This window comes from Bos javanicus, chromosome 2 (assembly GCF_032452875.1).
Source record: "Bos javanicus breed banteng chromosome 2, ARS-OSU_banteng_1.0, whole genome shotgun sequence".
Taxonomy (NCBI): Eukaryota; Metazoa; Chordata; class Mammalia; order Artiodactyla; family Bovidae; genus Bos; species Bos javanicus.
The window spans coordinates 118,372,424-118,399,072 of NC_083869.1; the positions used below are offsets into that span (position 1 = coordinate 118,372,424).

General features: G+C 40.8%; 1 protein-coding gene across 24 annotated transcripts in view; it reads left to right on the forward strand.

The window, feature by feature from the left end:
* The window catches only part of LOC133230294 (nuclear body protein SP140-like protein), an 81,310-nt gene that overhangs the window by 7,551 nt on the left and 47,110 nt on the right, over positions 1 to 26,649 (forward strand). For 11 of the 24 annotated variants that reach the window (XM_061387564.1, XM_061387571.1, XM_061387581.1 and 8 more), the window contains 9 exons: positions 7,758 to 7,935; positions 9,299 to 9,467; positions 11,722 to 11,805; positions 14,018 to 14,101; positions 14,497 to 14,580; positions 17,628 to 17,696; positions 18,727 to 18,798; positions 23,667 to 23,750; positions 24,727 to 24,807. In XM_061387564.1, coding sequence (XP_061243548.1) covers positions 7,759 to 7,935; positions 9,299 to 9,467; positions 11,722 to 11,805; positions 14,018 to 14,101; positions 14,497 to 14,580; positions 17,628 to 17,696; positions 18,727 to 18,798; positions 23,667 to 23,750; positions 24,727 to 24,807 — 904 coding nt within the window. In that variant the 5' untranslated portion in view covers position 7,758. The remainder of the gene's footprint in view (positions 1 to 7,757; positions 7,936 to 9,298; positions 9,468 to 11,721; positions 11,806 to 14,017; positions 14,102 to 14,496; positions 14,581 to 17,627; positions 17,697 to 18,726; positions 18,799 to 23,666; positions 23,751 to 24,726; positions 24,808 to 26,649) is intronic. The other 13 variants (XM_061387592.1, XM_061387651.1, XM_061387711.1 and 10 more) reach the window with 4 other exon arrangements.

Consider the following 26,649-nt stretch of genomic DNA (forward strand, 5'->3'; position numbering starts at 1 on the left):
TTGCAACCCCATGAATTGCAGCACGCCAGCCCTCCCTGTCCATCACCAACTCCCAGAGTTCACTCAGACTCACGTCCATCGAGTCAGTGATGCCATCCAGCCATCTCATCCTCTGTTGTCCCCTTCTCCTCTTGCCCCCAATCCCTCCCAGCATCAGAGTCTTTTCCAATGAGTCAACTCTTTGCATGAGGTGGCCAAAGTACTAGAGTTTCAGCTTTAGCATCATTCCTTCCAAAGAAATCCCAGGGCTGATCTCCTTCAGAATGGCTGATCTCCTTGCAGTCCAAGGGACTCTCAAGAGTCTTCTCCAACACCACAGTTCAAAAGCATCAATTCTTTGGTGCTCAGCCTTCTTCACAGTCCAACTCTCACATCCATACATGACCACAGGAAAAACCATAGCCTTGACTAGATGGACCTTTGTTAGCAAAGTAATGTCTCTGCTTTTGAATATGCTATCTAGGTTGGTCATAGCTTTCCTTCCAAGGAGTAAGCATCTTTTAATTTCATGGCTGCAGTCACCATCTGCAGTGATTTTGGAGCCCAGAAAAATAAAGTCTGACACTGTTTCCACTGTTTCCCCATCTATTTCCCATGAAGTGGTGGGACCGGATGCCATGATCTTCGTTTTCTGAATGTTCAGCTTTAAGCCAACTTTTTCACTCTCCACTTTCACTTTCATCAAGAGGCTTTTGAGTTCCTCTTCACTTTCTGCCATAAGGGTGGTGTCATCTGCATATCTGAGGTTATTGATATTTCTCCCGGCAATCTTGATTCCAGCTTGTGTTTCTTCCAGTCCAGTGTTTCTCATGATGTACTCTGCATATAAGTTAAATAAACAGGGTGACAATATACAGCCTTGATGAACTCCTTTTCCTATTTGGAACCATTCTGTTGTTCCATGTCCAGTTCTAACTGTTGCTTCCTGACCTGCATACAAATTTCTCAAGAGGCAGATCAGGTGGTCTGGTATAATCCTCACTTATTATTATACTGGAGCCCTCTTGATGAAGAGGTAAGGTACAGAGAAAACATTCTTTAGTCTTATGATTAAATTCCAATCTTGTAGAGGAACTGTGTTCCTAGACTGTAATTTTTAGAACGACTTCTTAGATATTTTCTCTTTCCTCACTCCATTAAATGATATAGAAGCCTAGAAGGAGCTGGATTTTGAGGTAATTGCCCTTCCCCTGGGTCCCCAGGAGTTTCTCATTCTCATGTAAATCCACATTCAGTCTCCATTTAAACTTACCATTTAAGTGTTTCTGTGGTCTATGACTCTAAGTGGCTTCTATTCCAGATAGCTGATTTCATCTGTAATTCCCTGGATTTGTCTATCAATCAGTTTTGGGGGTGACAGTTTGCCCTATCACTTCAGTTTTCCTGTGTGTACATGAAATGCATTGATATTCAGGTTGTTTAGCTTTTTTCTTTTTGTAAGGATGTCAGTGATGACTTCTTAGGTCTTTGCATTGTTAGAACTGAAACCAAAAATTGAACTTTTAAAACCACTACAACTTAGATTTTTTTCCTTAAAACTTTTATATTAAAATTATGGTTCTATTGTAATATTATCTTATAGCCAGAACATGCAACCTATTTAATATCTCCTTATTATTATTTATTTAGATCAATTCAGGGCCCAATATTTGGTATGTTCTTGTGTTTATGACCAAGTTATTAATACATATATTTTGCAATTTTAAAAACTTATATCCCATATATCTTTTAAAATACACTTGTGGAGTTGAAAATTTAAAGTAAAAATTTTTAACAACCTTGAAAGATTTGCCCATTGGTAGTCTTAAATGTTATTAAAATACAGATATTGTGAATTTTGCTCTCTGTCTTGTTTGCAATTCTTTACTATTAGTCACTTGCCCATTTTTTTACTTTTAACATTTTTAATGTCACTTTGTTGTTGTTGTATCTTTGGTAGTTGTATCACAGCTAAATTGTATCTTTGACAGATGAAAATTTCATCTACATAAAATGACGCATATCTTCTTGCTTATAAATTTTGAGGGAACTTTTAATATCTAATGCTTCTCCATTTTTCTCCATTTAAGAAACACTGTATGTTTTCTTTACTTTTATCTTTTGTAAGATTTATAGTCTCATTTTCATTCTATTTGTTACCCTTATGATTTCTAATTAATTCTCAAGTATATGTTTCTCTAATTCAACACATCAAATGTGAAGCCAGCCCATTTGAGTTTAGTGTCTTTGAAATAAATAATTTAACACAGTTTTTTAACTTGCCCATATTTGGTTTGTTAAAATTTTTAATATACTCTGAAGTTTTTTATTAAGTTTACTCTAAGTTTAGTGTAAGTTTACTGCGTTTATTACTATATGCAATATATATCCTCTCTTTCTAGAATAGGTCTTCTGAAATTTTTTTTGTTTTTGAACCCTCTATATTCTGAAATATTATTAGGAATTCCAAAGAATTAGCTTTTGCTCATGTAGATTATACCTATTAATATTTACTGTATGAGAAAGTAGAACTTTGGACAATTAAATATATTTATTTACTCATTCATTTAATAATAATAATGATGGTGAGAACTCATTACTTGCTAACATAAATGACGTATTTTATGAAAAATAACTATGTCTTCTAAAATAAACTGGTGAGATTAGCGATGTTCACATTTTTGCAAATCTAATAGCTGATTCTGTAGAGAACAGCTTGATTCTCCTATCTGCTTCTTCATTCAATCTCTTGTGATACCACTGGCCATGTATTCTCTGGAAAAATTTACTATACATTTGTAAGAGGATGAGAGAAAAAAGGGTAAATAACATCTTATATGAAAATAGTTTTGGCTTTGATGACACCTGAAAGGGTTTTGCACAAAATCCCCAGGGTCCCCAGATCACACTTTGAGAATTACTGTTGTAAAATAATTTTGAGATGTACTTTCTGTTTTCAAATGAAATTTACAGTTTTCAGACATTAGTATTTTAGCTGTTTTTAGTAATGCCTTCCACTTCTTGTATAACAGAACTTGCTGGTATTGATTTCCTGATTCTCTTATTATAAACATCAGCAAATAATTTGTCCCAGACCATGTGTCAGTAAGATTGGAGTAGATTATTGTATTGTAATGAGCTTCCCCAGTGGCTTAGTGGGTAAAGAATCCGCCTGCAACACAAGAGCCATAGGAGATGCAGGTTCGATCCCTGGGTTGGGAAGATCCCGTAGAAGAGGAAATACTGACCCACTCTAGCATTCTTGCCTGAAAAAAATCCCATGGATCAAGGAGCCTGGTGGGCTACAGTCCAAAGGGTTGCAAAGCATGGGACACGACTGAGCGACTAAGCACCACAGCACATTCCTTTGGAACAGACAGTTCTAAAAATCTCACGGGTCCCTGGCTGCTTCAGGGACTCCTCATCCTGGACTGTCTCCGACTGGTGGAGAGCCACCATCTGAAATGACAGCCATCACAGCAAGCTGAGGTACGGTGAGCACGACTCACGTGCTGGCTCCGAATTCCTCTCCAAAGTGACACCCATCAGCACAAGAAGGCAAGAAGGTGCAACCCTACCTTTGCCCAGAAGGAAAGAACTTTGAGGGCTTCCCTGGTGGCTCTGATGGTACAGAATCCGCCTGCAATGCAGGAGACCTGGGTTCGATCCCTGGGTTGGGAAGATCCCCTGGAGGAGGGCGTGACAACACACTCCAGTATCTTGCCTAGAATTCCATGGACAGAGGAGACTGGCAGGCTACTACTGTCCATGGGGTCACAAAAAGCTGGACACGACTGAGCAACTAAGCACACACACACAGAATATTGAACACTGAAGACTGTGTGACCAACACAGAGCGCGCGCGAGTGATGTGTTTTCTGAGCCTATGTACAGCTATTTTTCCTTCACATTTCACACACGAATGACTGAACAGGGCATATATGTTTTACTCATTTCCTTTTAATTCTGAATCTACACACTAGCATAACTATTTTAGACAGTCAGATGTTTCAAATTTGCTTTCCCTTTCTCCTTTACAATTTTTTTCCAGCTATGTTCTGGAAAAATTCTGTTGTCTTTATTTTATGATCATTTGAGTTAAACTTTAAAAAAAAAAAAAAATTCAGTAATCTTTTAAAATTTCCAGGCCCATTATCTTATTTTCTGGTCTTTTCTTCTTGGCATCCTGGACATAATATCATCTCTTCTGTGTATTTTTTAAAGAAACTCTGTTTCCTGTAACATTTCTATTTATGCTGGAGTAATTTTTGCTCTCTGATCATCTTGGTCCCACCCTTTCATGCTGTTGGTTTCCATGAACGGCTGTGGTCTATAATTGTTCATTCTTAAGGGCAAGGCACTGATAAGCTAGCTTGGGACTCCATTTAATGAGATGGGCTTGAAAACTTGTGGCTTTTCTGGGTGGATCCCAAATGGCCAAAGGCGAAGAAGTTTTTTCCCTGAGTCATTTGCAGTTTCCTTAAGAAGGAACCTCTAGTCTCCTGCCTAGATGGAGAAGTTCTGTGTCGGGGTCAGGGAGGAGTAAGGGAGCACATTGATTTATATTTTCTCCTTTCAAACAACCCCTCTGTTTTCATTCTTGTGTCTTCTTCACTGCCTGCTCTACCTCCCCAGGGGCCTCTAAGGCACACTAGGCCTCTCTCTGACCCCTGGGAGCATCCACCACCAGTAATAGTGATGAACGTTCTGACCACTTTTTCAGACTTTGGTTTAAGTATCCCATCTAATCCTTTTATCTTAGTCATCATGACTTTAATTCCTTTACTAATGTTTTATAGGACTCTCTAGCGAGAGAGGAGGAAAAGCACTTGTTTTCAATCAACTATCTTTAACCAGAAGTCTTTTTCATTTTTTAAGGAATTCAATGAAGAAATGGATTTTTTTCTATCATGATGTGTATTTGGAGAATGGGAAATTCCAGTGACCCTCTTACAGTGGGATAAAAAATATCCTATGAGTCTATGTACCTTTTAGCAACACCAAGAAGTGGATTAAGAAATTATCAGCAAGGGAAACAATTTATCAAGCAAGAATCAGAATTACAAAGCTTTTCGAGTACTAAAATTACTTCTCAGAGATGTGGTTATGTCTGAAATCCAGAGCTCTTATAGTTCTTAGTGCATATAACACTTCCACAGACAGGTTAAGATACAGAACAACCCTGTCCTAGTTTTGAATATTCATACACACCTCTATATTAGACCAAAGAGAACGACATATTCTCAACATTTAATTGAAACTTTATCAGATAAAAGTCTTTGACCTAATGTTATGATGTGGAATGCCATTCCTGCCTCTGCAGTTACAGATGGGAGTGGTTTATTTCTCTTATACCTTCCAGAGATTTCTTCTATTTGTTATTAACTAAGAAGACTTTCAGTTCAGTGGTAGATTCTGTAGTATTATCTCAGTTTATTTTTTATTTCTTTGTAACTTTTTTTTTGATGATGTGTATTTGTCAGAATTCTTCAGAGAAACAGAACCAATAGGCTGTATTGTGTGTATGTGTGTGTGTGTGTGTGTGTGTAAAGAGAGAGAGATCTATTAATAAGGAATTGTCTCACACAATAATGGAGGCCAGCAAGTCCGAAGTCTGCTATGGGCCAGCAGCCCAGAGACCCTGCAGAGTCTCTGAAAGGAGTCAGCTGGAGAATTCCTTCTTAGTCAAGGAGGTTGGTCTTTTTGTTTTATTCAGGCCTTCAACTGATTGCATGAGGCCCAGCTCACATTATGTAGGGCAAACTGCTTACTCAAATTTCACCAATTTAACGTAAAATAGTAGTCTTATCCTCCCAATCCCTCCAGTTTGACACTTAAAATTAACCGTCACAATATCATTATAAATTCCTATAAAGTTTTATCATTTTAAATTTCAGTGTTTTCCAAAGAGAGTTTGGGTGAAAGTCTCTTTACGGTAGTTGTAAGTAGCACAGGGTGAGCTCTTTAAGGTTCAGGTCTTCCTTAAGCCCAGGGTGTTCTTCCACTACACCCTCGATTATTCTCTAAGTAGATTCCATCTATTCTGGCCCTTCCACAAGAGCATAGTTTTATCCATGTGGACTCTCCACTGAGTATCTATCATCAAAAAGGCAAATAACACATGTTGGTGGGGATGTAGAGAAAAGGGAGCCTTCCTATATTGCTGATGTAAATTGGTGCAGCCGTTGTAGAAAACAATATGGAACTTCCTCAAAAAACTAAAAATACAATATGACTCAGCAATTTCACTCTTGGGTATATATCTGAATAAAGCAATAACACCAATTTGAAAGATATATGCACCCCAGTTCTTCTAGCAGCATTAGTTGCCATTGTCTTTATATATATATATGGCTTCCCTGGAGCCTCAGATGGTAAAGAATCTGCCTGAAATGCAGGAAACTCGGGTTCAATCCCTGGGTCAGGAAGAATCCCGTGGAGAAGGGAATGGCTACCCACTCCAGTATTCTTGCCTGGAGAATCTCATGGACAGAGAAGTCTGGTGGGCTACAGTCTATGGGAGTTGCAAAGAATCGGAAATGACTGAGTGACCAGCTTTCTTTTCATATATATATATTAACTTTCTTTTCATATATATATATATATTCCATATGTATATGGAATACTGTGTGCTGTGCTGTGCTTAGTCACTCGATCTTTGTGACCCAATGGACTGTAGCCCACCAGGCTCCTCTGTCCTTGGGATTCTCCAGGCAAGAATACTGGAGTGCGGTGCCATTTCTTTTTCCATATGGAATACTACTCAGCAATAAATAATGAATGAAATTTTGCCAGTTGCCACAACATATATGGATACTAAGTGAAGTAAGTCAGACAGAGAAAGATAAATACTGGATGATATCACTTACATATGGAATCTAAAAACTACAATCAACTAATGAATATAACAAAGAAGAAGCAAATTCATAGATTTAGAACTCAAACTAGTGATTACCAGTGGGGAGAAATGGGGGAGAGGGAATTTAGAGTGGAAGACTGGGAGATACAAACTATTGAGTGTAACATAGGCTGCAACGATGTATTGTACAACATGGGGAATTATAGATAGTATTTTGTCATAACTGTAAATAGAATGTAACCTTGAAAAATTGTATAAAAATACATGCAGTGAATATTCATGTAGAAAAAAGAATCGTCATTATAATATACCATTTCATATATAAAGCATTCAGAAGCTATAAAAAAAAGAAAATAAAATCTAAGGAAAGTTATGACCAACCTAGACAGCATATTAAAAAGCAGAGACATTACTTTGCCAACAAAGGTCCGTCTAGTCAAGGCTGTGGTTTTTCCAGTGGTCATGTATGGATGTGAGAGTTGGACTGTGAAGAAAGCTGAGCACCAAAGAGTTGATGCTTTTGAACTGTGGTGTTGGAGAAGACTCTTGAGAGTCCCTTGGACTGCAAGGAGATCCAACCAGTCCATCCTAAAGGAGATCAGCCCTGGGTGTTCATTGGAAGGGCTGATGTTGAAGCTGAAACTCCAATACTTTCGCCATCTGATGCAAAGAGCTGACTCATTTGAAAAGACCCGGATGCTGGGAAAGATTGAGGGCAGGAGGAGAAGGGGACGACAGAGGATGAGATGGTTGGATGGCATCACCAACTTGATGAACATGGGTTTGGGTGGACTCCGGGAGTTGGTGATAGACAGGGAGGCCTGGTGTGCTGCAGTTCATGGGGTTGCAAAGAGTTGGACACGACTGAGCGACTGAACTGAACTGAACTGAGCTTTCATATCATGTCTTTGTTTTTCAGAATGATCACAGAGGACCAGAACCTGGAGGAGCAGCACCTAGAGGAGCAGCTCTGCTATGAGTTCATATTCATGCTCTTCAAAGAAAAGAAGGTGGAGATCGCAGGTGCCATACTAAAGCCATTTCCTTTCCTCATGGGCCTGCGAGATCGGGGCTTCATCTCTGAGCCAATGTACCAGGTAAGTGAGGGGAATTCCCTCTTGATAACCAGACCCACACTATCTTCTGCCAAATTTAAAATGCAATGAACAGGCTAAAGGGCCTCCTTTGAACAAGGACCTTCGCCATCCTGCCAGTTAGGAGGGGATAGGAGAAGCAGCATCACAGACAATATTCCTTCTTCTGTCGTAAATGGGAGAGGGCCATGGCAATGGAAATGTGGCAACACTGGAAATGGGAATGAGACACAGGTGGGAGCGTCTTAGATCCACTGACACAATGTAATAACAATAACAAAATTAAAGTGAAGAAGTGAGTTGGGCAACATTTCATCACAAAGCCCTCTTCTTTTACACGCTTGAATCTGAAGTGAGTGAACTCACAGGGAAGTTGTGTCACACTAGGATGAATTCGGAACACGGTGCTTGCTGCTGTCTCTTGCTGACAGTTTGTTGTTCTTTAGACATTTCTGGATGCAGAATGCGCTCTGGGCCTTCCTGGGAATCTGGGGGCAAGTCATCATTTTGTCTTTGTGATTTTTCTTCGCCCTTTGGCCGTATTCATAGGAGTGGAGAGTGGTTGCCAGGTTTCCTGGAAGCGAGGGCAGTGCTTATTGTCTGGTCAACAAAATGGCTGCTCAATACCAGTAAGGACCACTCCTGAAGTGTCCTGGCCAGGCTCTTAAAGTCCCCACACCACCTTCAACTTTGAAGTTATTTTCATTCTACAGAATTGCTCTCTTAAATGGACATCAGTGTCAAAGAGACAGGTTAACAAAATAAGAGTCTATTTTTACAATGGAGGATATTTTAGATGTCATCCAAATATATGTAGCGAAAGTGAAAGTCGCTCAGTGGTGTCCGACTCTTTGCAAACCTGTGGACTATACAGTCCATGGAATTCTCCAGGCCAGATACTGGAGTGGGTAGCCGTTCCCTTCTCCAGGGGATCTTCCCAACCCACAGATTGAAGCCAAGTCTCCTGCATTGTAGGTGAATTTTTTACCAGCTGAACCACAAGGGAAGCCCGAGAATACTGGAGTGGACAGTGGTGCTGGTGGTTTAGTTGCTAAGATGTGTCCGACTCTTGTGACCCCATGGACTGTAGCCCGCCATGCTCCTCTGTCCATGAGATTCTCCTGGCAAGAATACTGGAGTGGGTTGCCATTTCCTTCTCCAGGGGATCTTTCCAATCTAGAAATTGAACTGGGGTCTCCCCTGCATTGCAGGCAGATTCTTTACCAACTGAACTATCAGGGAACCAGTCCAAATATATGTAACATTCTAACACTTCACCAGGGAACAAATTTGTTTATTTCTGATCTGAGTCTCCCATAACCCATACACTCAAAGCTACATAATTCTCCATTCAATATTTTTTAAGGATTTTCAAGAAGCTTGTAGAAATCTGGTCCCTGTGGAAAGAGTGGCGTATAACGCTCTCGATGAGCTGGAGAAGAAATTTGACAAGACAGTTCTGGAAGCCCTGTTCAGCAAGGTTAACCTGAAGGCCTATCCTGATTTACTTCAGATTTGCAATAACTTCCAAAACGGTAATTAGAGCTTTCAACAACTTTTGGGGACTCAAGTCTGCTTCATTCACTGATTCGCTCATTCACTTTTCATATATTTGCAAGTTATTTTACTGAGTGACTACCTAGTGGCAGGTAAAATGGGAAAGAAAACACACATCATCTGGGTCTCCATGGAGCTTACTCGTAATAGGGGTGACACCTTAACCCAGTAATGCCGCAAATGATTGCTCAGCCAGGATCTATATTTGAAGCTGAGAAGCATAGGATTTGAGTCTCTACTTTTTTGGAGGGAGGCATGAATTATGCCCTTTTGTTGGAAAGGAGGGAGCCTTCCCTAATACTTGCAGACACGCTCAAAGACAAAACGATTTTCTTTGTAGGAAAAAATGTGTCATTCGGGGCAGTCGCATGCCAACTTCGTCCCCTAACAGAGTGGAGAACTTGCAGGAGAAGGCCGGCACCTACCCTTGCATTGGGGAGGGGCAGCATGGGAAAGCTACATCAGGAAAAAGAGACAGTAGGCTTGCAGAACCATGTGGCTACAAAAGGGAGCGTGGGCGGGAGGTTTTGGAAGCCCCTTCTGGAAAGGGGAGTTGCAGGGGATTTTTGAAGGTTGGACATCCTGTGCTAAGGAATTTGAAATTTATTATTTGAGAAATAAAGAAGTAATATAAGATTTTTGAGCAGAGATAAAGTAAAAGAAGTCAGTATAAAGAATGGGATGTGTTTATTTGTGAAAATTATGTCTTGTAAAATAAGAGCTATCTCATTTCCACAGTGCTATATCGAAGCCCAAAAAAGAAATAAAGAAAAGCCACAAATTTTAAGTTAATACTATATTTGTAACCATGGTGTCCTCAGGCCACGGGTAGGAAGGGAAAGGTGGTTACCTTTACTGCCCACATCTCAGGGGCTCTGACCTTCTCCCAATACTGTAAGGATTCTTCTCCCTGGACCCCAGCACCCACATCACGTGTGTTAATTTCTGGGGCTTCCTGTGCTGAGACGTCCTACCCACCAGGCTTGCCATTGCCAAGCTCCTGGTGTAATGCAGCTGCCCACCTGCCCCCAGAGGAGGTTGTTGCTGGTACCGTCCAGGCCCAGCTGTCCACAGGAGCTTAGGATCTGCAGCCCGGAGCCAAGATGCTGGTAGGAGGGGTCAGAGAAACACCCCCACTCCCATCACTGAAATGCCTGCTTCTGGAGCCTCCTTACATTTCTAAAACCTCTCACCCACACAGCACTTGCCCCCCATGTCCTCTTCCAAAGCTGGCTCGGGCATGAAGTCAAGGTGTCCTGGAGATGGAAAAAGTATCTCTTACTGCCCTGAACCCTCAGTGGGTATTGACCCCCCACCCCCCGCCCCGTGAGGTGTGCTCCTGCCATCCATCCTTCTAGCAGCATCTTCTGTGAGTGTCTTTCTCTATTTCTTGAGTGTTTTTTCCTCATATCTTGTGAGTCTTGCTTTTCCAAGTATGTGTGCTAAGTCACCTTGAAATGCAGTTTTGATGTAAGGGTGCCTTGGCCTGGTTTCTCGTGCTTGTTACCATCTCCTGGGTCACTGGTACAGCTATGGCAATGTTTACTTCCTGTTTGTGCCGTTCATAAAATAGTCGCTTCCTATCTGTGTCTTTCAGACAGGGTCTTTCCCTGTTTCCTGGATCTCTCCCCACCCATCCCACCCCAGGGAAATAAGAGTTTCTCTTCAGTGTTGTGTCTCTATAACCAGATCTTCTTCCGTGGCTCAAGATCTTTTTTCCTTCTTTCCTTCTTCCCTCCCTCCATTCTTTCCTTCCTTCCTTTTTCTCTTCTTTTTAAAATCTTCATCTTCTAAAGACGTTGGGGCTTTTCTTCTATAACATAGGTCTATTTCTTTAAAAACATCACCTTTCTCTTGAAAAAATCCTTCTGCTTCTTCCCTAGTCTTAGTTGCACATAGAATTTACAAAGCACATTCCACATTTATTATTTATTTTAAATTGGCTTTCATTGTTTCCTGATCATTTGGAAAGGGGATTGACCCCTGTTTACAACTTTCCACTATCTATTCTTTTTTAAACCTTGAGAGGTGTGTTCAGTGTGGAACAGCTGTAAGATTACAGGGGCAACATCAAGTCTCACAGGACTTGAGAGACCCACTGAAGCCCAGGGTTTCCTGAGGGCTGGGAGGTTTTCCCTGAACTGTGGGAGTCAAGGATGTGCCTGGATGCATAGCTGTGAGATGCAACTCGTGGTCCCCATCTGAGATCTCTACTTGTCTTTCTCTTCTCAGCGATTCGTGACAAATTCTATTACCAAATCCTTGATGAAGGAGAGACAAAGGAGATGCTCAACTCACAATTAAACCATGAACAAGGTAATTCTGACTTGACAGAAGCTTGTTTTCTCATCTGCTAAGAAAGAAGGAGATCAGAGGTCAGGAGACCGAGCTCTTGGTGCAGCAGGAGATGAGGAAACCAGAGCAGCAGTGTGTGTGTGGGCTCAAGTAAAGCAACCAGATTTGGAATACAAGAATATTACCAGGCAGCTGTGACAACCAAGAAGGCAGAACGTAAATCTGAGAGAGGTCTCACTAACCGTGAGGCAGAATTAAGGGGAAGAACTGATAGCAGTAACCATGAGTTAGGAATTCAGTGGACCTGGGAAAGAATAAGGGTTTGGTATTATTTGGACTTCTCTGGTGGCTTAAATGGTAAGGAATCCACCTGCCAATGCAGGACACCCAGGTTTGATCCCTGGGTCAGCAAGATCCCCAGAGGAGGAAATGGCAACCCACTCCATTATTCTGGCCTGAAAAATCCCATGGACAGAGGAGACTGGTGGGCAAGAGTCCACGGGGTTGCAAAGAGTCAGACACGACCGAGTGTGTAACATACAGAGATAGAGAAGTCCAAAGAGGAAGCCACTGATGTGTCCAAAGAAGGAACTATTGTAATGTTCGCTCATAATAAAAGAGAGGAAGAGAAAAAGGAGTAATTGTATGCAGAAGAAAATGTGGAGGAAATAGTGTTTTGTAGCAAAGAAGAAAAGGAAAAGGGAAGGAGTAAAAAGGAAAGAAGAGAAGCAAGGGCAGTAATAAATTTCTGACAATAGTTACAACACACAACGTCCATGAACCAGTAGACACACGGTCAACAATTGACGTGGATCAACTCGCTTAATGCTCACATATGCAATATGTAATTTTGTAGCCAGTATGCACGGTTTCTAACTTTTTAATCACTTCATTCATATTATTACTAATAGTTATTCATTCTAAGACATTAATTGAAAATTATTGTTTCTTTCTAAGTTACTGTAATTCAAATATTTCTTTATCAGGAGCATCTCACTTAATTCTCATAACAATCCTGTCATAAGGGTTTTGTTACTCCCATTTTTCAGGAGAAGAAACAGAGGTGTGAAGGTAGCTAGAGATTTAGTGAGTGAAAACTCCCTTGAAACCCAGGAAAATTGTCTCCATCCTTAAGCCAAATGGTCAACAGTAAATTTAATTAGTTGTTAAATGTTGGGTTTTTTTTTTTTTTCCCTTGGAAATGACCAGTGCAAGAAAAAACCACAGAATGGCTTTGCAGAATACCATGAATATGTATCTTTAATTTGTATTTATACCTCAAAGATTACATGTTTTAGACATGCATTAATACATTTATGTAACATTTTGATGTATTTAATAATACTTATTCTTTTGAATGATGACCAATTGCTAAAAGTATAAAATGTACATTAAAAAGTACAAAGTATGTAAAAAATATATTTAGAGATTCATCTACTACTGGGAATAGTGGAAATGAGAATGGGTGGTGGAAGGATTTATAACAGTTATTAGTAAAGAGTAAAAGGTTCATCACATAGAGTGATGGAGAATGTACAAAGAATTCCTATGAATGAATAATAAAAAAAAAAAACACACCACCAATTTAAAAAAGTGACAGAAGTCTTGAAGAGACATTTCACTCAGAAGATATAAAATGGCCAATAAGGACATAAGTGAAGTGAACATTAGTTGTTGGGGAAAAGCCACAACAAGCTACCATTTGGTTATTAGAATCGCTAAAATTAAAAATACTGACAACACCAAATGCTGGAGGGACCTGTGGAGCAACTAGAACTCCTTTATGTATGTTGCTGGTTTGAATATAAAGTCATATAACCACCTTGAAAAACTGTTTAGCAGTCTCTTATAAAGTTAAACATAACTCACCACCCAGCAGTTCCACTCCTAAGTATATTTTCATACGGAATGAAAACATATGTTCATACAAAGATTTGTACAACAATGTTATTGTAGCTTTATTCCTAATAGCTAAAATCTGGAACCAATTCAAATTTTCATCAATAAGAGAGGGAATAAACTGTGATATATTTATTAAATGCAATATTATTCAGCGATATAAGGAATGAACTACTGATATAGGTAACCACAGGGATGAATCTCAGAAACATGTTGAGAAAAAGAAGCCAGTTACAGAAGGACTGTGTGATCATATTGACGTGAGCATCCCTACAGACAAGTCTCTTCTCTGGATACTGCCTGAGTTCTGTCATTTCCTTGTTGCTCTCTTTAGTGTCCTTGGAACACTCACCTCTCCAAATGAACAGTGTAAGAGGATTTGGAAGTATGCCCAGACTACTGCCATATAATAGGCAAGGTAACTATCATTTAATTTGTCAATTTCAAATTAAATACAAAGATTTGTACAACAATGTTATTGTAGCTTTATTCCTAATAGCTAAAATCTGAAACCAATTCAAATTTTCATCAATAAGAGAGGGAATAAACTGTGATATATTTATTAAATGCAATATTATTCAGCGATATAAGGAATGAACTACTGATATAGGTAACGACAAGGATGAATCTCAGAAACATGTTGAGAAAAAGAAGCAAGTTACAGAAGGACTGTGTGATCATATTGATGTGGCATATGTTTAATCCTTAGTGTAGAAAGAAACTACACTATGTAGGAACACAATCTAATTTTCATTTTCAAATGTCCCACATAGTTGAAGTAAAAATGACACATTTCCTTTTTGCTCTCTTTAGTGTCCTTGGAACACTCACCTCTCCAAATGAACAGTGTAAGAGGATTTGAAAGTATGCCCAGACTACTGCCATATAATAGGAAAGGTAACTATCATTTAATTTGTCAATTTCAATTCTGTATCAAATCTTTGTTTTCTTGTCTTCATGGAAGCAAAGCCTACCTTCTACCTCCTATCCTAAGCCTCTGCCAGATCCCACTTCTACCTGCGCTTACCTGCTCATAGATGGAACAGAGACAATGAGAAAAGGAAACTGAACTCCTGAGTAGGTGGGGCATCCATAGATAGGGAATATAAAAAGAGAAAATGGAAAAAGTATATAAAGTGTAAATATGTGACCAGTTAAAAGAATGGATCCAGTTTTCCAAAAGGAACATAAAATCCTACCCTTCCAGGCTGAGATAGGAGATAATTTTCAGTTAGGTTCACAGAATAGTTATGAGAAACTGGGGAACATCATGCCATGTGAGGTTCACGTGGGAGAGCTGGCCAGTTGGAGGTCCCTGGGACTGTAATCAGAGTCCAAGAGGAGAGATTTGGAGATGATGAGAAGGCAGAACTTGGAGGATGAAATCACACAGAAAGACAGAAGTTGAGTAGCACTGAGAGACAGAGGTCAAAGTAAAGTGGGAGGAACAGAAATGGAAGGGGAGCAAGTGTAAGACACAGCAGAGGAGAGATAAACTGAAAAATCTCCAAAGAATCTGAGATAAAATTTGAGAGCCAAAAGTATGGAAAGAGAAAGAGCAAGAGGAAAATATCAATGCTAAAAATTGGGAAAAGTCAGAGAGAAGTACAAGGGCAACTGTGTAGAGAAATAGCTGGAGAATGGATGGAAAACAGGTTGAGTGAAAAGAGGATAAAAGAGAGGAAGAGATCAGGACATTGCAGGCTTGAGGTAAGAGCACTGGGTGTAAGCAACTTAGGGCACAAGGGTTGGCAACATCAGCTGTGAATTTTCAGATCAAACTGTCCTTAATCACCGAAGTGGCACTTGTAAAATACTCAGATTGAAAAAGTCCTCTCCCTGAACATTCCAATGATTCCTAAGACCAAATCACCACCCTAGATTGTCTTCAGAGTGTATTTATCCATGGACTCAAAGACCATCATCTGCTAGACATCAGCACTTGAGTTCTTTCAAGAACCTTGAACTTGGCACTTCAGGACTGAATATAGCTTCTTCATTGCTCAAGCTAGATCTAACTCCTCTTGATCATTCATGTCTCAGTGACGGGTCACTATTGTCTCATGGGTTTTCACATTGGGTGTCTAGGTGTCTCCAGGACTCCTCTTACTCTCAAATACATGCCCATTACTCATCCAGCATAGTCATCTCTCTTCCAGAATAACTCGCACCTGTCCAATCTGTCACACCCTCAAGTCTCGAATCCAGATCTCTGTCACGGTTCTCAAAACAGGCTCTACTCATAACTTTCCTCTAACCTTACTCCCATCAAATGTGTCATTTTTACTTCAACTACGTGGGACATTTGAAAATGAAAATTAGATTGTGTTCCTACATAGTGTAGTTTCTTACTACACTAGGATTAAACATATGTTCCTCTGAGTGGCATCCACGGTCACCCAAGGTGAGCCCCACGTCTGTTTTCCCAGCCTCATCACCTGCCTCCTACATTGTTAATTCAATATAGGATAAACTCCCCCCACCCCAGTAATTTTATTTTTTTAATTTGTATCTTTTTCATTTAAAAAATTTTATGGATTTATAGTTGATTTACAATGTTGAGTTAGTTTCAGCCAATCACTTTGCTGATTCAGATGTACATATCTATGTGTGTGTTCAGTCTCTCAGCTGTGTCCAACTCCTGTGACCCCATGGACTGTAGCCCACCAGGCTCCTCTGTCCATGGGATTTTCCAGGCAAGAATACTGGAGTGGGTTGCCATTTTCTCCTCTAGGGGATCCTCCTGACCCAGAGATCAAACCCGGGTCTCCTGTGTCTCCTGCACTGCAGGCAGATTCTTTACCACTGATCCACTAGGGAAGCCCATATATATATATATATATATATATATATATATATATATATATATTCTTTTTTACATGTTCTTTAATTTTACATTATTACAAGATATTTGGTTTTGGTTCCCTGTGCTATATAGTAGGTCCTTGTTAACTATTTGATATATAATAAAGTGTATATATTAATCCCAAACTCTTAGTTTATCCCTCCCCCATAGCCCCTTTGTAACCATAAGTTTGTTTTCTATGTCTGTGAGTCTGTTTCTGTTTTGTAAATAAGTTCGTTAGTATTTTTTTTTTAGATCTCATATAAGCCATATCATATGATATTTGTCTTTCTCTGACTTACTCCCATGATAATTTTACTTGTTAAATCTCTCTTTCATATCTGAGCCTTTTCATATATTTTTTACCTTATTATGAACTGTTTTCACGTTCCACTATCTTCCACTTAACCACCTGACTCTGGCTAAAGCCTACTTAAAACATACTATCTCAGAGACATTTTTCTAGAGAAAGTTAGGAAAAAACAGTTGAGAGACAAAGAATAGCAGAGAAGGAGCAGCATCAGAAAAATAAGAGAAAAAGCTGCAAGAAAAGAGAAACAGACAGTCCAAGAGACACCAGCAGGAAGAAACAGAGGCAGAGATGGATAAAACACACAGAATCGATGGAAAGGGAAGAAATAGAAAGAAAATGCAGTATAAAAAAAGGAAGATTGTCCCACAGTGGGTGAATTCCTCATCCCGTAGTGAAACCTGATGAAGCAAAGTTAACCTTCAGATCAGGTTATTTTCTTCTCAGGTGCTGGAGTGGTTAAATAATCTGCCTGTCCATGCAGGAAGCACAAGAGACATGGGTTCAATCCCTGGGTCAGGAAGATCCCCTGGAGAAGGGAATGGCAACCCGCTGCAGTCCTCTTGCCTGGAAAATTTCATGGACAGAGGAGCCTGGTTTGCTATAGTCCATGGGGTTGCAAAAGAGCTGGACATGACTTGAGTGCAATATGGCATGGCATGGCAGGTTGTTTTGGGGAGCAGGGCTTTCCAGTTTCTCAGCCTTTCTTGATTTTCCAGTTATTTTCTTGCTGTGATTCTTCCTTGGTCATAAATTGAAATGCTTATGGGATTGCAATCTTTTCTGCAGAGAACAGCAACGCCTGGGATGAAGAATGGCCCCAGGAAGCCTCGAGCTTCTCACCAAGATATGTGCCAGGTAAGGATGGGGAGGAACTGCCAGCCGAGGGTGTCAGGTGGCTGAATTCACAGCAGGTGTTTATTGAGTGTACTTCACAGTCAAAAGATCTAGAGTGTCCTAGAATCCCATGAGTCCATAACAGCATAAGTAACATAACAGATAGCACAAATATTCCCAGTGCATTCTGCCAGCAATATGCTGGAGAAAAGGGATGTCTCTCACAGCTATGAACAGTAAAAACTTGCATTAATACCTACCCACCTTTTATCTTCTCTAGAGAATAAAACCTCAGTATTTTTCTGTTTGTTTATAATGCTATTATTTTGTTATATGTTGTTTGCTTATATATTATGTTTGCTTATAATGCTAACTTTGGAAACCTCTCTCCCTAAAGAAACATGTCCTCCAGATCAATTGCTTCCAAGTTTAAAGTGCAATTTTTGTCAACCAATAATATTATTTATTATGTGACTATTATTTTTCAAAGAATCTTGGCAAACAAGGCATCATTCTTATCTCCACAAAGTTATGGGTGTAAACAGATGGACTGTTACGTGTTCCTATTGTATAGGTAAAGAAAGAGAAGCACTGAAGTGTGTAAGGGTCTTTTAGGAGTTCAAAACAAGCTAAACAAGCTAGGGAACCAGCATCCTCAATGACTCACAGTGGTGACTGCTGTGTAGGGCTGGCGGAGAGTCAGGGCAGCTAAAACCTACAAAGAAAGACTGTCACGAGTAGGAAAACTGTTAAAGAATGTTGAAGGGCAAAGAAGAAAAAGCCCAGAGGGTAAAGGAGGTGTGTGATCCTTCATGGCACAGAAACGACCATGTGTGAGGACAGAAAAATGAGAAGAAAGGTGACTGGGGGCTAAAGAGAAGGAAAACAGGCAGAGCAAGGCTCCAGTGGGTCTTAAGTGAAGTCCTTGGAACAACAGTTTTGTTTTCCCAAGGAGAAGCTTACCCGAGCACTGGACATCGGAATTCAGCATCATCCATGGTCTGTTCCCCCATCACATTGTCTGGTTGGTCTTTTCTGTGTTTCTCTTCAGTTTCCTCTAAGCACACATCTCTCCAAAGGACCAGCAAAGGCAATTCTGAAGAGATGCCCAAACTGAAGCCAGGTGAACGGGGAGCTGGGAAACAATGGAAGTAGTGGCTGACTTTATTTTTTTTGGGCTCCAGAATCACTGCAGATGGTGATTGCAGCCATGAATTAAAAGACTTCTTGGAAGGAAAGTTATGACCAACCTAGACAGCATATTAAAAAGCATTACTTTGTCAATAAAGCTCCGTCCAGTCAAGGCTATGGCTTTTCCAGTAGTCATGTATGGATGTGAGAGTTGGACTATAAAGAAAGCTGAGCGCCAAAGAATTGATGCTTTTGAACTGTGGTGTTGGAAAAGACTCTTGAGAGTCCCTTGGACTGCAAGGAGATCCAACCAGTCCATCCTAAAGGAGATCAGTCATGGATGTTCATTGGAAAGACTGATGTTGAAGCTGAAACTCCAATACTTTGGCCACCTGATGCGAAGGGCTGACTCATTTGAAAAGACCCTGATGCTGGGAAAGATTGAAGACAGGAGAAGGGGACGACAGAGGATGAGATGGTTGGATGGCATCACCAACTCAATGGACATGAGTTTGGGTAAACTCAGGGAGTTGGTGATGGACAGGGAGGCCTGATGTGCTGCGATTCATGGGGTCACAAAGAGTTGGACATGACTGAGCGATTGAACTGAACTGAATTAAGTGACCAATGATCTCACTGATTTGTTCACATGTCTGTATGCAAGGAACATGTTCCTCCTCCCTCCAAACACAGATACACCCATTTACTCAGCCTCTGATTGTTTTCTTCCATGTAAGGGAGGCAAGGGGGAAAGAGGGGCTAACAACCTTAATGGAAGGGCTTCTGGGTAGAGAATTTAAGGGCACAGAATAATAAAAATGTAGATTGAGGGCACCACGTGGAGTTGCCTGCTGCTACTGCTGCTGCTAAGTCACTTCAGTCGTGTCCGACTCTGTGCGATGCCATAGACAGCAGCCACCAGGCTCCCCCGTCCCTGGCATTCTCCAGGCAAGAACACTGGAGTTGGTTGCCATTTCCTTCTCCAATGCATGAAAGTGAAAAGTGAAAGTGAAGTCACTCAGATCAGATCAGATCAGATCAGTCGCTCAGTGGTATCCAATTCCTAGCGACCCCATGGACTGAGCCTACCAGGCTCCTCCGTCCATGGGATTTTCCAGGCAAGAGTACTGGAGTGGGGTGCCATTGCCTTCTTTGGGAGTTGCCTAAGTAGGTCTAATTTTATTTAAAAGTATGTGGAATCTAAGGCTTCATGGGTGGTTCAGTGGTAAAGAACCCGCCTGCCAATGCAGGAGCCACAGAAGCCACGGGTTCAATCCCTGGGTTGAGGAAATGGCAACCCGCTCAAATATTCTTGCCTGGAGAATTCCATAGAAAGAGGAGTCTGGCAAGCTACAGTCCAAGGGGTTGAAAAGAGTCAGATGTGACTGAGCAACTAAACACACATGCATGCCGCATGCACATATGACATCTAAATACTACCAAATTGGAGTTTAGAAGAGAGCAGTCATTATAAACTTGCTTTCCAGGATTGCATAGGATTAATGAAATACTAAGAATAGCAGAGACAAAGAGGAAGTGAATGAAAGAATAAACAGGGATGGATTAAAGACCTAAATGTAAGGCCAGATACTGTAAAACTCTTAGAGGAAAACATAGGCAGAACACTCTGTGGCATAAATCCCAGCAAGATCTTTCTTGATCCATCTCCTAGAGTAATGAAAATAAAGAACAAAAGTAAACATGTACATTACCATATGTAAAATAGATGACTGGTGTAAGTTTGTTGCATGAAGCAGGGCACCCAAAGCCAGTACTCTGAGACAACCCAGAGGGACAAGGTGGAGAGGAAGCTGGGAGGGGGGTTAGGATGTGGGGACTACATATATACCTGTGGCTGATTTATGCTGATGTATGGCAAAAAACATCACAATATTGTATAGTACTTATCCTCCAATTAATATAAATAAACTAATTTTAAAAATTAACAGATGGGCCCTTGGTAAATGTAAAAGTATTTGTGTAGCAAAGGATACCATAAACAAAACAAAAAGACAGCCTTCAGAATGGGAGAACATATTTGCAAAAGAAGCAAATGACAAAGGATTTATCTTCAAAATATGCAAGCAGTTGATGCACTCAATATCAAAAGCACAAACAACCCAGTGATAAAATAGGCAGAAGATATAGACACTTCTCCAAAGGAAACATACAGATAGCCAAAAAAAAAAACCCCAAAACAAAACATGAAAAGGTGCTCAACATAACTAATTATTAGAGAAATGCAAATCAAAACTGCAATGAGGTATCACATCACACTGATCAGAATAGTCATCATCAAAAAGCCTACAAACAATAAATGCTGGAGAGGGTGTGGAGAGAAGAGAACCCTCCTACAGTGTTGGTGGGAATGTAAGTTGGTATAGCCACTTGGAGGGACTTCCCTGGTGGTTCACTGGTTAAAAATCTGTCTTGTGATAAAAGGGACACAGATTCGATCCCTGGTTGAGGAACTTAAGATCTCACATGCCATGGAGCAAATAAGCCTACGTGCTACACCTACTGAGCCCAAGTGCTCTGGAACTTTTGTGCCACAACTAGAGAACCTGTCAGTCAGTTCAGCCGCTCAGTCATGTCCATCTCTTTGTGACCCCATGGACTGCAGCACACCAGGCTTCCCTGTCCATCACCAACTCCCAGAGCTTGCTCAAACTCATGTCCAGTGAGTCAGTGATGCCATCTAACCATCTCATCCTCTGTTATCCCCTTCCTCTTCTGCCTTTAATCTTTCCCAGCATCAGGGCTTTTCCAAAGAATCAGTTCTGTGCATCTCAACAAAAATATCCCGCATAATGCAACAAAGATCCTGCATGCCACAACTAAGACCCAACAAATCCAAATAAATAATTGAAAGTAAATTGGTATAGCCACTATGGAGAACAGTATGGAGGTTCCTTAAAAAAACAAAAACAAAAACAAAAAATAAAGTTGCTATATGATCCCATTCCTGGGCATATATCCAGAAAAAACCATAATTCAAAAACATACATACACACCAATGTTCATAGCAGCACTATTTTCAATAGCCAGGACATGGAAGTAACCTAAATGTCCATCGACAGATGAATGGATAAAGAAGATGTGGTGCTTATATACAATGGAATATTACTCAGCCATAGAAAAGAGCAAAGTAAAAACATTTGCAGCAACATGGGTGTACCTAGAGATTGTCATGCTGAGTGAAGTTAGTCAGACAGAGAAAGACAAATAACATACAACATCACTTATATGTGGAATCTAAAAACACGAACTTAATTACTCAGCAGAAATAAAGTCGCAGATGTAGAAGAGCAAGTGAATGTTGCTCAGTTGTGTCTGACTTTTTGAGACCCCATGGAATTTCATGGAGTCCGTGAAATTCTCCGGGTCAGAATACTGGAGTGTGTAGCCTTTCCCTTCTCCAGATTTTCTCTACCCAAGGATCAGTCCCAGGTCTCCTGCATTGCAGGAAGATTCTTTACCATCTGAGCCACCAGGGAAGTCCATACCTTCCCCCAATCATCCTCCCACCACATCCATTCTCTTCAACTCACCTAGATGACCCTTTGAAAAGGCAAGTTGGCTTATTTCACTTGCCTACCTTAAATCAATAATTCCTGTCATCATAAGGATTAAATCTTTCCCTTATTTTTCATCCCATGGCTCCAGCCTCATGTGTGCCACTCTGGCAATGATTCTAAAGTTCATGTAAAACTTTGCAGTACTTTCAATTTTGATGAATATTTCTTGTTTGAGCCTTTGTACACACTTAGTCTTATTCTGGGAACAGTTTTCTTCGTCGATTCCACTCTCCATTCTGCTCACTAACTGGTGAAATTACATGGAAATTATAGACCATCTCAAAGATACCTTCTCTGATCCCTAGTTCTAGAAAGTAACAGTCTGAGAAATGGGGCGAGGAAGGAAGGGGGAGAAAAGGCAGGTGGAAACAGACATGAGAAAAGAAACAAATCAGGACAAAGAGAAGTACCAAGAGGTTCCAACAGCAAGATGCTGAGGTAGAAATAGAAGAAGCAGAGATGTGCGGAAAGACTGGGAATGACAAAGAGAACAAGATCGGGAGACAAAATGTGCAAGGTCCCTTAGAGTCTCCATTAGATTATTGGATTGTGCAAGCCCTCCTCTCGCCTTCATGAAACAGTAAGACACAGGCATGCAAATTGTCTTAACCTCTATTTTATGGCTGGGGAAATAAAGCACAGAAAGGCATGACAGTTATTTTTGCAAGAACAGGGTAGAAAAGGAAGAGTGGCCACCAGCATCCTGGGTGTGCCCCTGAGGACAGTGGTGTGCAAAGCCAGCTGGCAGTCAGGGTGGGGTCACATGGTCAGAAGAGGAAGAGGAAGCCCAAGGAGTTCTGCAGGTTCTTAAAGAAGTGAGCTCAGGTCCAGGAGAAAATTTTAGCTAAGGAAAAATTTATATTGGTGGGGAGGGAAAGGAAACCACAGAGAGATGGGGAGTATAGAAATGGACCCAATCATTTGAGCTTTAAGAGAAGTAGAAAGGATAACAGGGGAAAGGAGATATACTATCACTGAAAAACAAGCAAACAAACAAACAAAAAACTCAAGACCTGAAAACAAGAGATGAGGAGAGAAGCCCAAACAATCAAATGGATGCACAGCTAGGAAACAGCTGCGTGGCCCCGGAACTGTGGGTAGGACCCTGACAGGGAGACCGAAGGGGAAGAGGCGCAAGCAGATGGCAAAGAAACAGGAGACAGGGTGGCTCTCAGACCAGTGCTTGGAGCAGACATGTCACTGTCCCATCGTGTTCGCATGAGTGCGCTGAGGTCTGTCTCTGATCACCCTCCATGTCCATCATGCTCTTGTTTCTCCACAGTGACCAGTGATCCCAAAGCTCCCCAAGTGCCTCCTGAAGGAGAACCCAAGGAGGTGCTCAGCCTACTACCAGCAGAGGGAGAAGGTAATTATGATTTAAATTCCTAACTGCTTCAATAAATGGGAAAAAAAAATCCTCCATGTTTCTCATCTTGCCATTCTCTTCTTCATAGTCACATACGTACACATGGAACTGTGTCAGTTTCTCTTTTTTTCCCCCAAACTGAGAGAAACTAAGGATAAAGGTGAACTAAGCTGGGTGGGGAGAGCGCCCCTGGGTGAAGGAGATAGGGAGACAGGATGTGTCAAAGGTGAACTGGGATCCAGAAGTAGAAGTGCCGGGGTAACTTCAGCTGCATATACAATTCACATTGACATATGGCAAAAACCACCATGATATTGTAAAGTAATTATCCTCCAATCAAAATAAATTAATTAATTTAAAAAATCCAATTTGGCCATTGAGGCAAGGAGATCACCAGCTTCCTTCTGGAAGTCCTAGGAACACGAAAATAAGTTTTGTGAATGATGGATAGACTTGTGATGTAGAAAGGTGGTGTAGTATTCTTAGGATAGAGCTGATAAGGGGAGGCTCTCTGGCCCTGTGGTCCATGAGAAGATGGAGGGAAGAATGGGGTGGGGAAAGGTGATAAAGAGCAGTGTCAAGGCTGAAAGAGAAAAAAAAAAGACAGAAGCAGAGGAAACATCACACACCAAAACAAAGAGAAGCATCTAGAGACACTGGCAGAGGAAACAAGGGCAGAGAAAGAAAAATATGCAGTCAATGGGAAGAGAAAGAAGGAGAAAGAGAATTAGATGTGCAGGGAGTGTCGGGAGAAGGTGGCTGGTTCTCAGCCTCCGGTGGTAATGATGGGAGGGAGTTACCCTGCAGATCGGGGGATCTCCAAGGGCAAATCAAGATGGTCTGGGACAGGGACAGCCCCACCCAGGAGAGAACTGAGCTTTCTGTGTCTTCACCATGAGTTTGTTTGTTTGTTTTTTGCCGTGATTTCCCCTGGTTGCATACTGAGACCTCTGAGGGATTTCATTCCTTTCTGCAGAGGATAACAATGCCTGTTGTGTGATCTGTGAGGAAGAAGAGCCCCAGGAAGCCCTGAGCTCCCCATCAAGATGTGAACCAGGTAAGGAAGAGGTATTGTCAGCCCTAAACTTCAGGGTGTCAGATGTCTGAATTCAGAGCTGAATAGCATGACCCTGGTTATAACAGATGAGTTCCCACTTAGAGTGAAATGTTAGTCGCTCCATCCTGTCCAACTCTTTGCAAACCCATAGACTGTAGCCCACCAAGCTTCTCTATCCATGGAATTCCACAGGCAACACTGGAGTGGGTTGCCATTCCCTTCTCCAGGGGATGTTCCTGACCTGGGGATAGAACCAGGTCTTCTGCATTGGAGGCAGATTCTTTACCATCTGAGCCACCAGGGAAGTTCTCATGTGGTAGTAGGCCAGTCCTAAAGAAAGTCTTTTGTCCTCCACAATCTTTATGTTTATTTACACTAAAGATTTGATATTGTGGTTTTAACTCTTGAATACCCTTTATTCCTATGAAGAATAAAGATAGATATTTATCTAGTGTTTAACAATAATACTATTAATAATATATTTTTATAACATTAGATAGGCTTTCAAAGGAATATGGTCCTTGAGAGCCACTAGTCAGAAAGAAAAACCAATGACCCAAAATCTCACAAGACAGTTATTGCCACATATTTTTTTAATCAATCTATTGGATTATATAGCACTTTATTCTTTTCTAAGTACTTTGGCAAACACGATTTCCTTACAAAATTTTAGGACTTCGCCAGGGAAACAGTTATTATTTCTCCTTAAAGATTAGGATATGGAAACATAGAAAAATGATGCTTGTTATTCCCTGAGATCAAAGTAGAAGGAAGGACAAAGACTCATCTGTGTCCCGAGTATCCCACCGCAGGTAGTGGCTCTGTGAGGCTCTGCGAGGCTCAGCTTCACACAGGGAATTGGGAGATTGGGCTCGACATATGTGTGTGTGCTCGGTCACTCATTTGTTTCTGACTCTTTGTGGCCCCATGGACTGTAGCCCGCTAGACCCCTCTGTCCATGGGATTTTCCAGGCAAGACTACAGGAGTGGGTTCCCAACCCAAGGATCTAACCCTCGTCTCTTATATCTCCTGAATGGCAGACAGATTCTTTACCACTAGAGCCACCTACCAGATATAAAATAGACTAACAAGAATCTATTGTATGGCTCAGGGAACTCTACTCAATACTTTATAATGACCTATATGGAAAAAAGAACCTTAAAAAAGAGTGGATATATGTATATGTATAACTGATTCACTTTCCTGGGTATCATAAACTAATACAATGTTTTAAATCAGCTATACTCCAATAAAAATTAAGAAATAAATGGATACGAAATCTAAATAGAACCAGGCTGCAATATGCTATCCGGGAAGGGAGATAATTTTCAACCTGCTTTTGCTAAGATTGTCCCAAGAACATGGACATAGTGAGAATAATCGTAATACAGAAAATTCATGTGAAAGACATTTGAAATTAGCATGCCAAGGGGAAGGAAAGATTCCTGCTCATTTGTCAGTGGCAGAAGATGAGAACTTTGACAATATGGAGAAGGAACAAAGTAAGATGTGAGAACAAAGTGAGATGGACAAAGTAAGCAGAAAGGCTGGAATTTTAACTTTTAGATTTAAATTTTAGGTGGAAACATTGCAAACAGAAAGTTAACAGTTAGAGAGAAGAGACAGAAGCAAGGAAATGAGTTCCCCAGAAGAAAGGAGTTAAACTCAATAATCAAACAAGGTACAGAGTTTAACAGGTAGAGAAACTGATATGAAGAGAAAGACCCTAAAAGGGAAAGTGCTAAGAAGTAGAAAGAGTGGAGGAAAGCATGACAGTTATACACAGAGGAAAAGATAAAGGAGAATGAGTGAAACATCTGTAGACAGGAAACACCATGTAC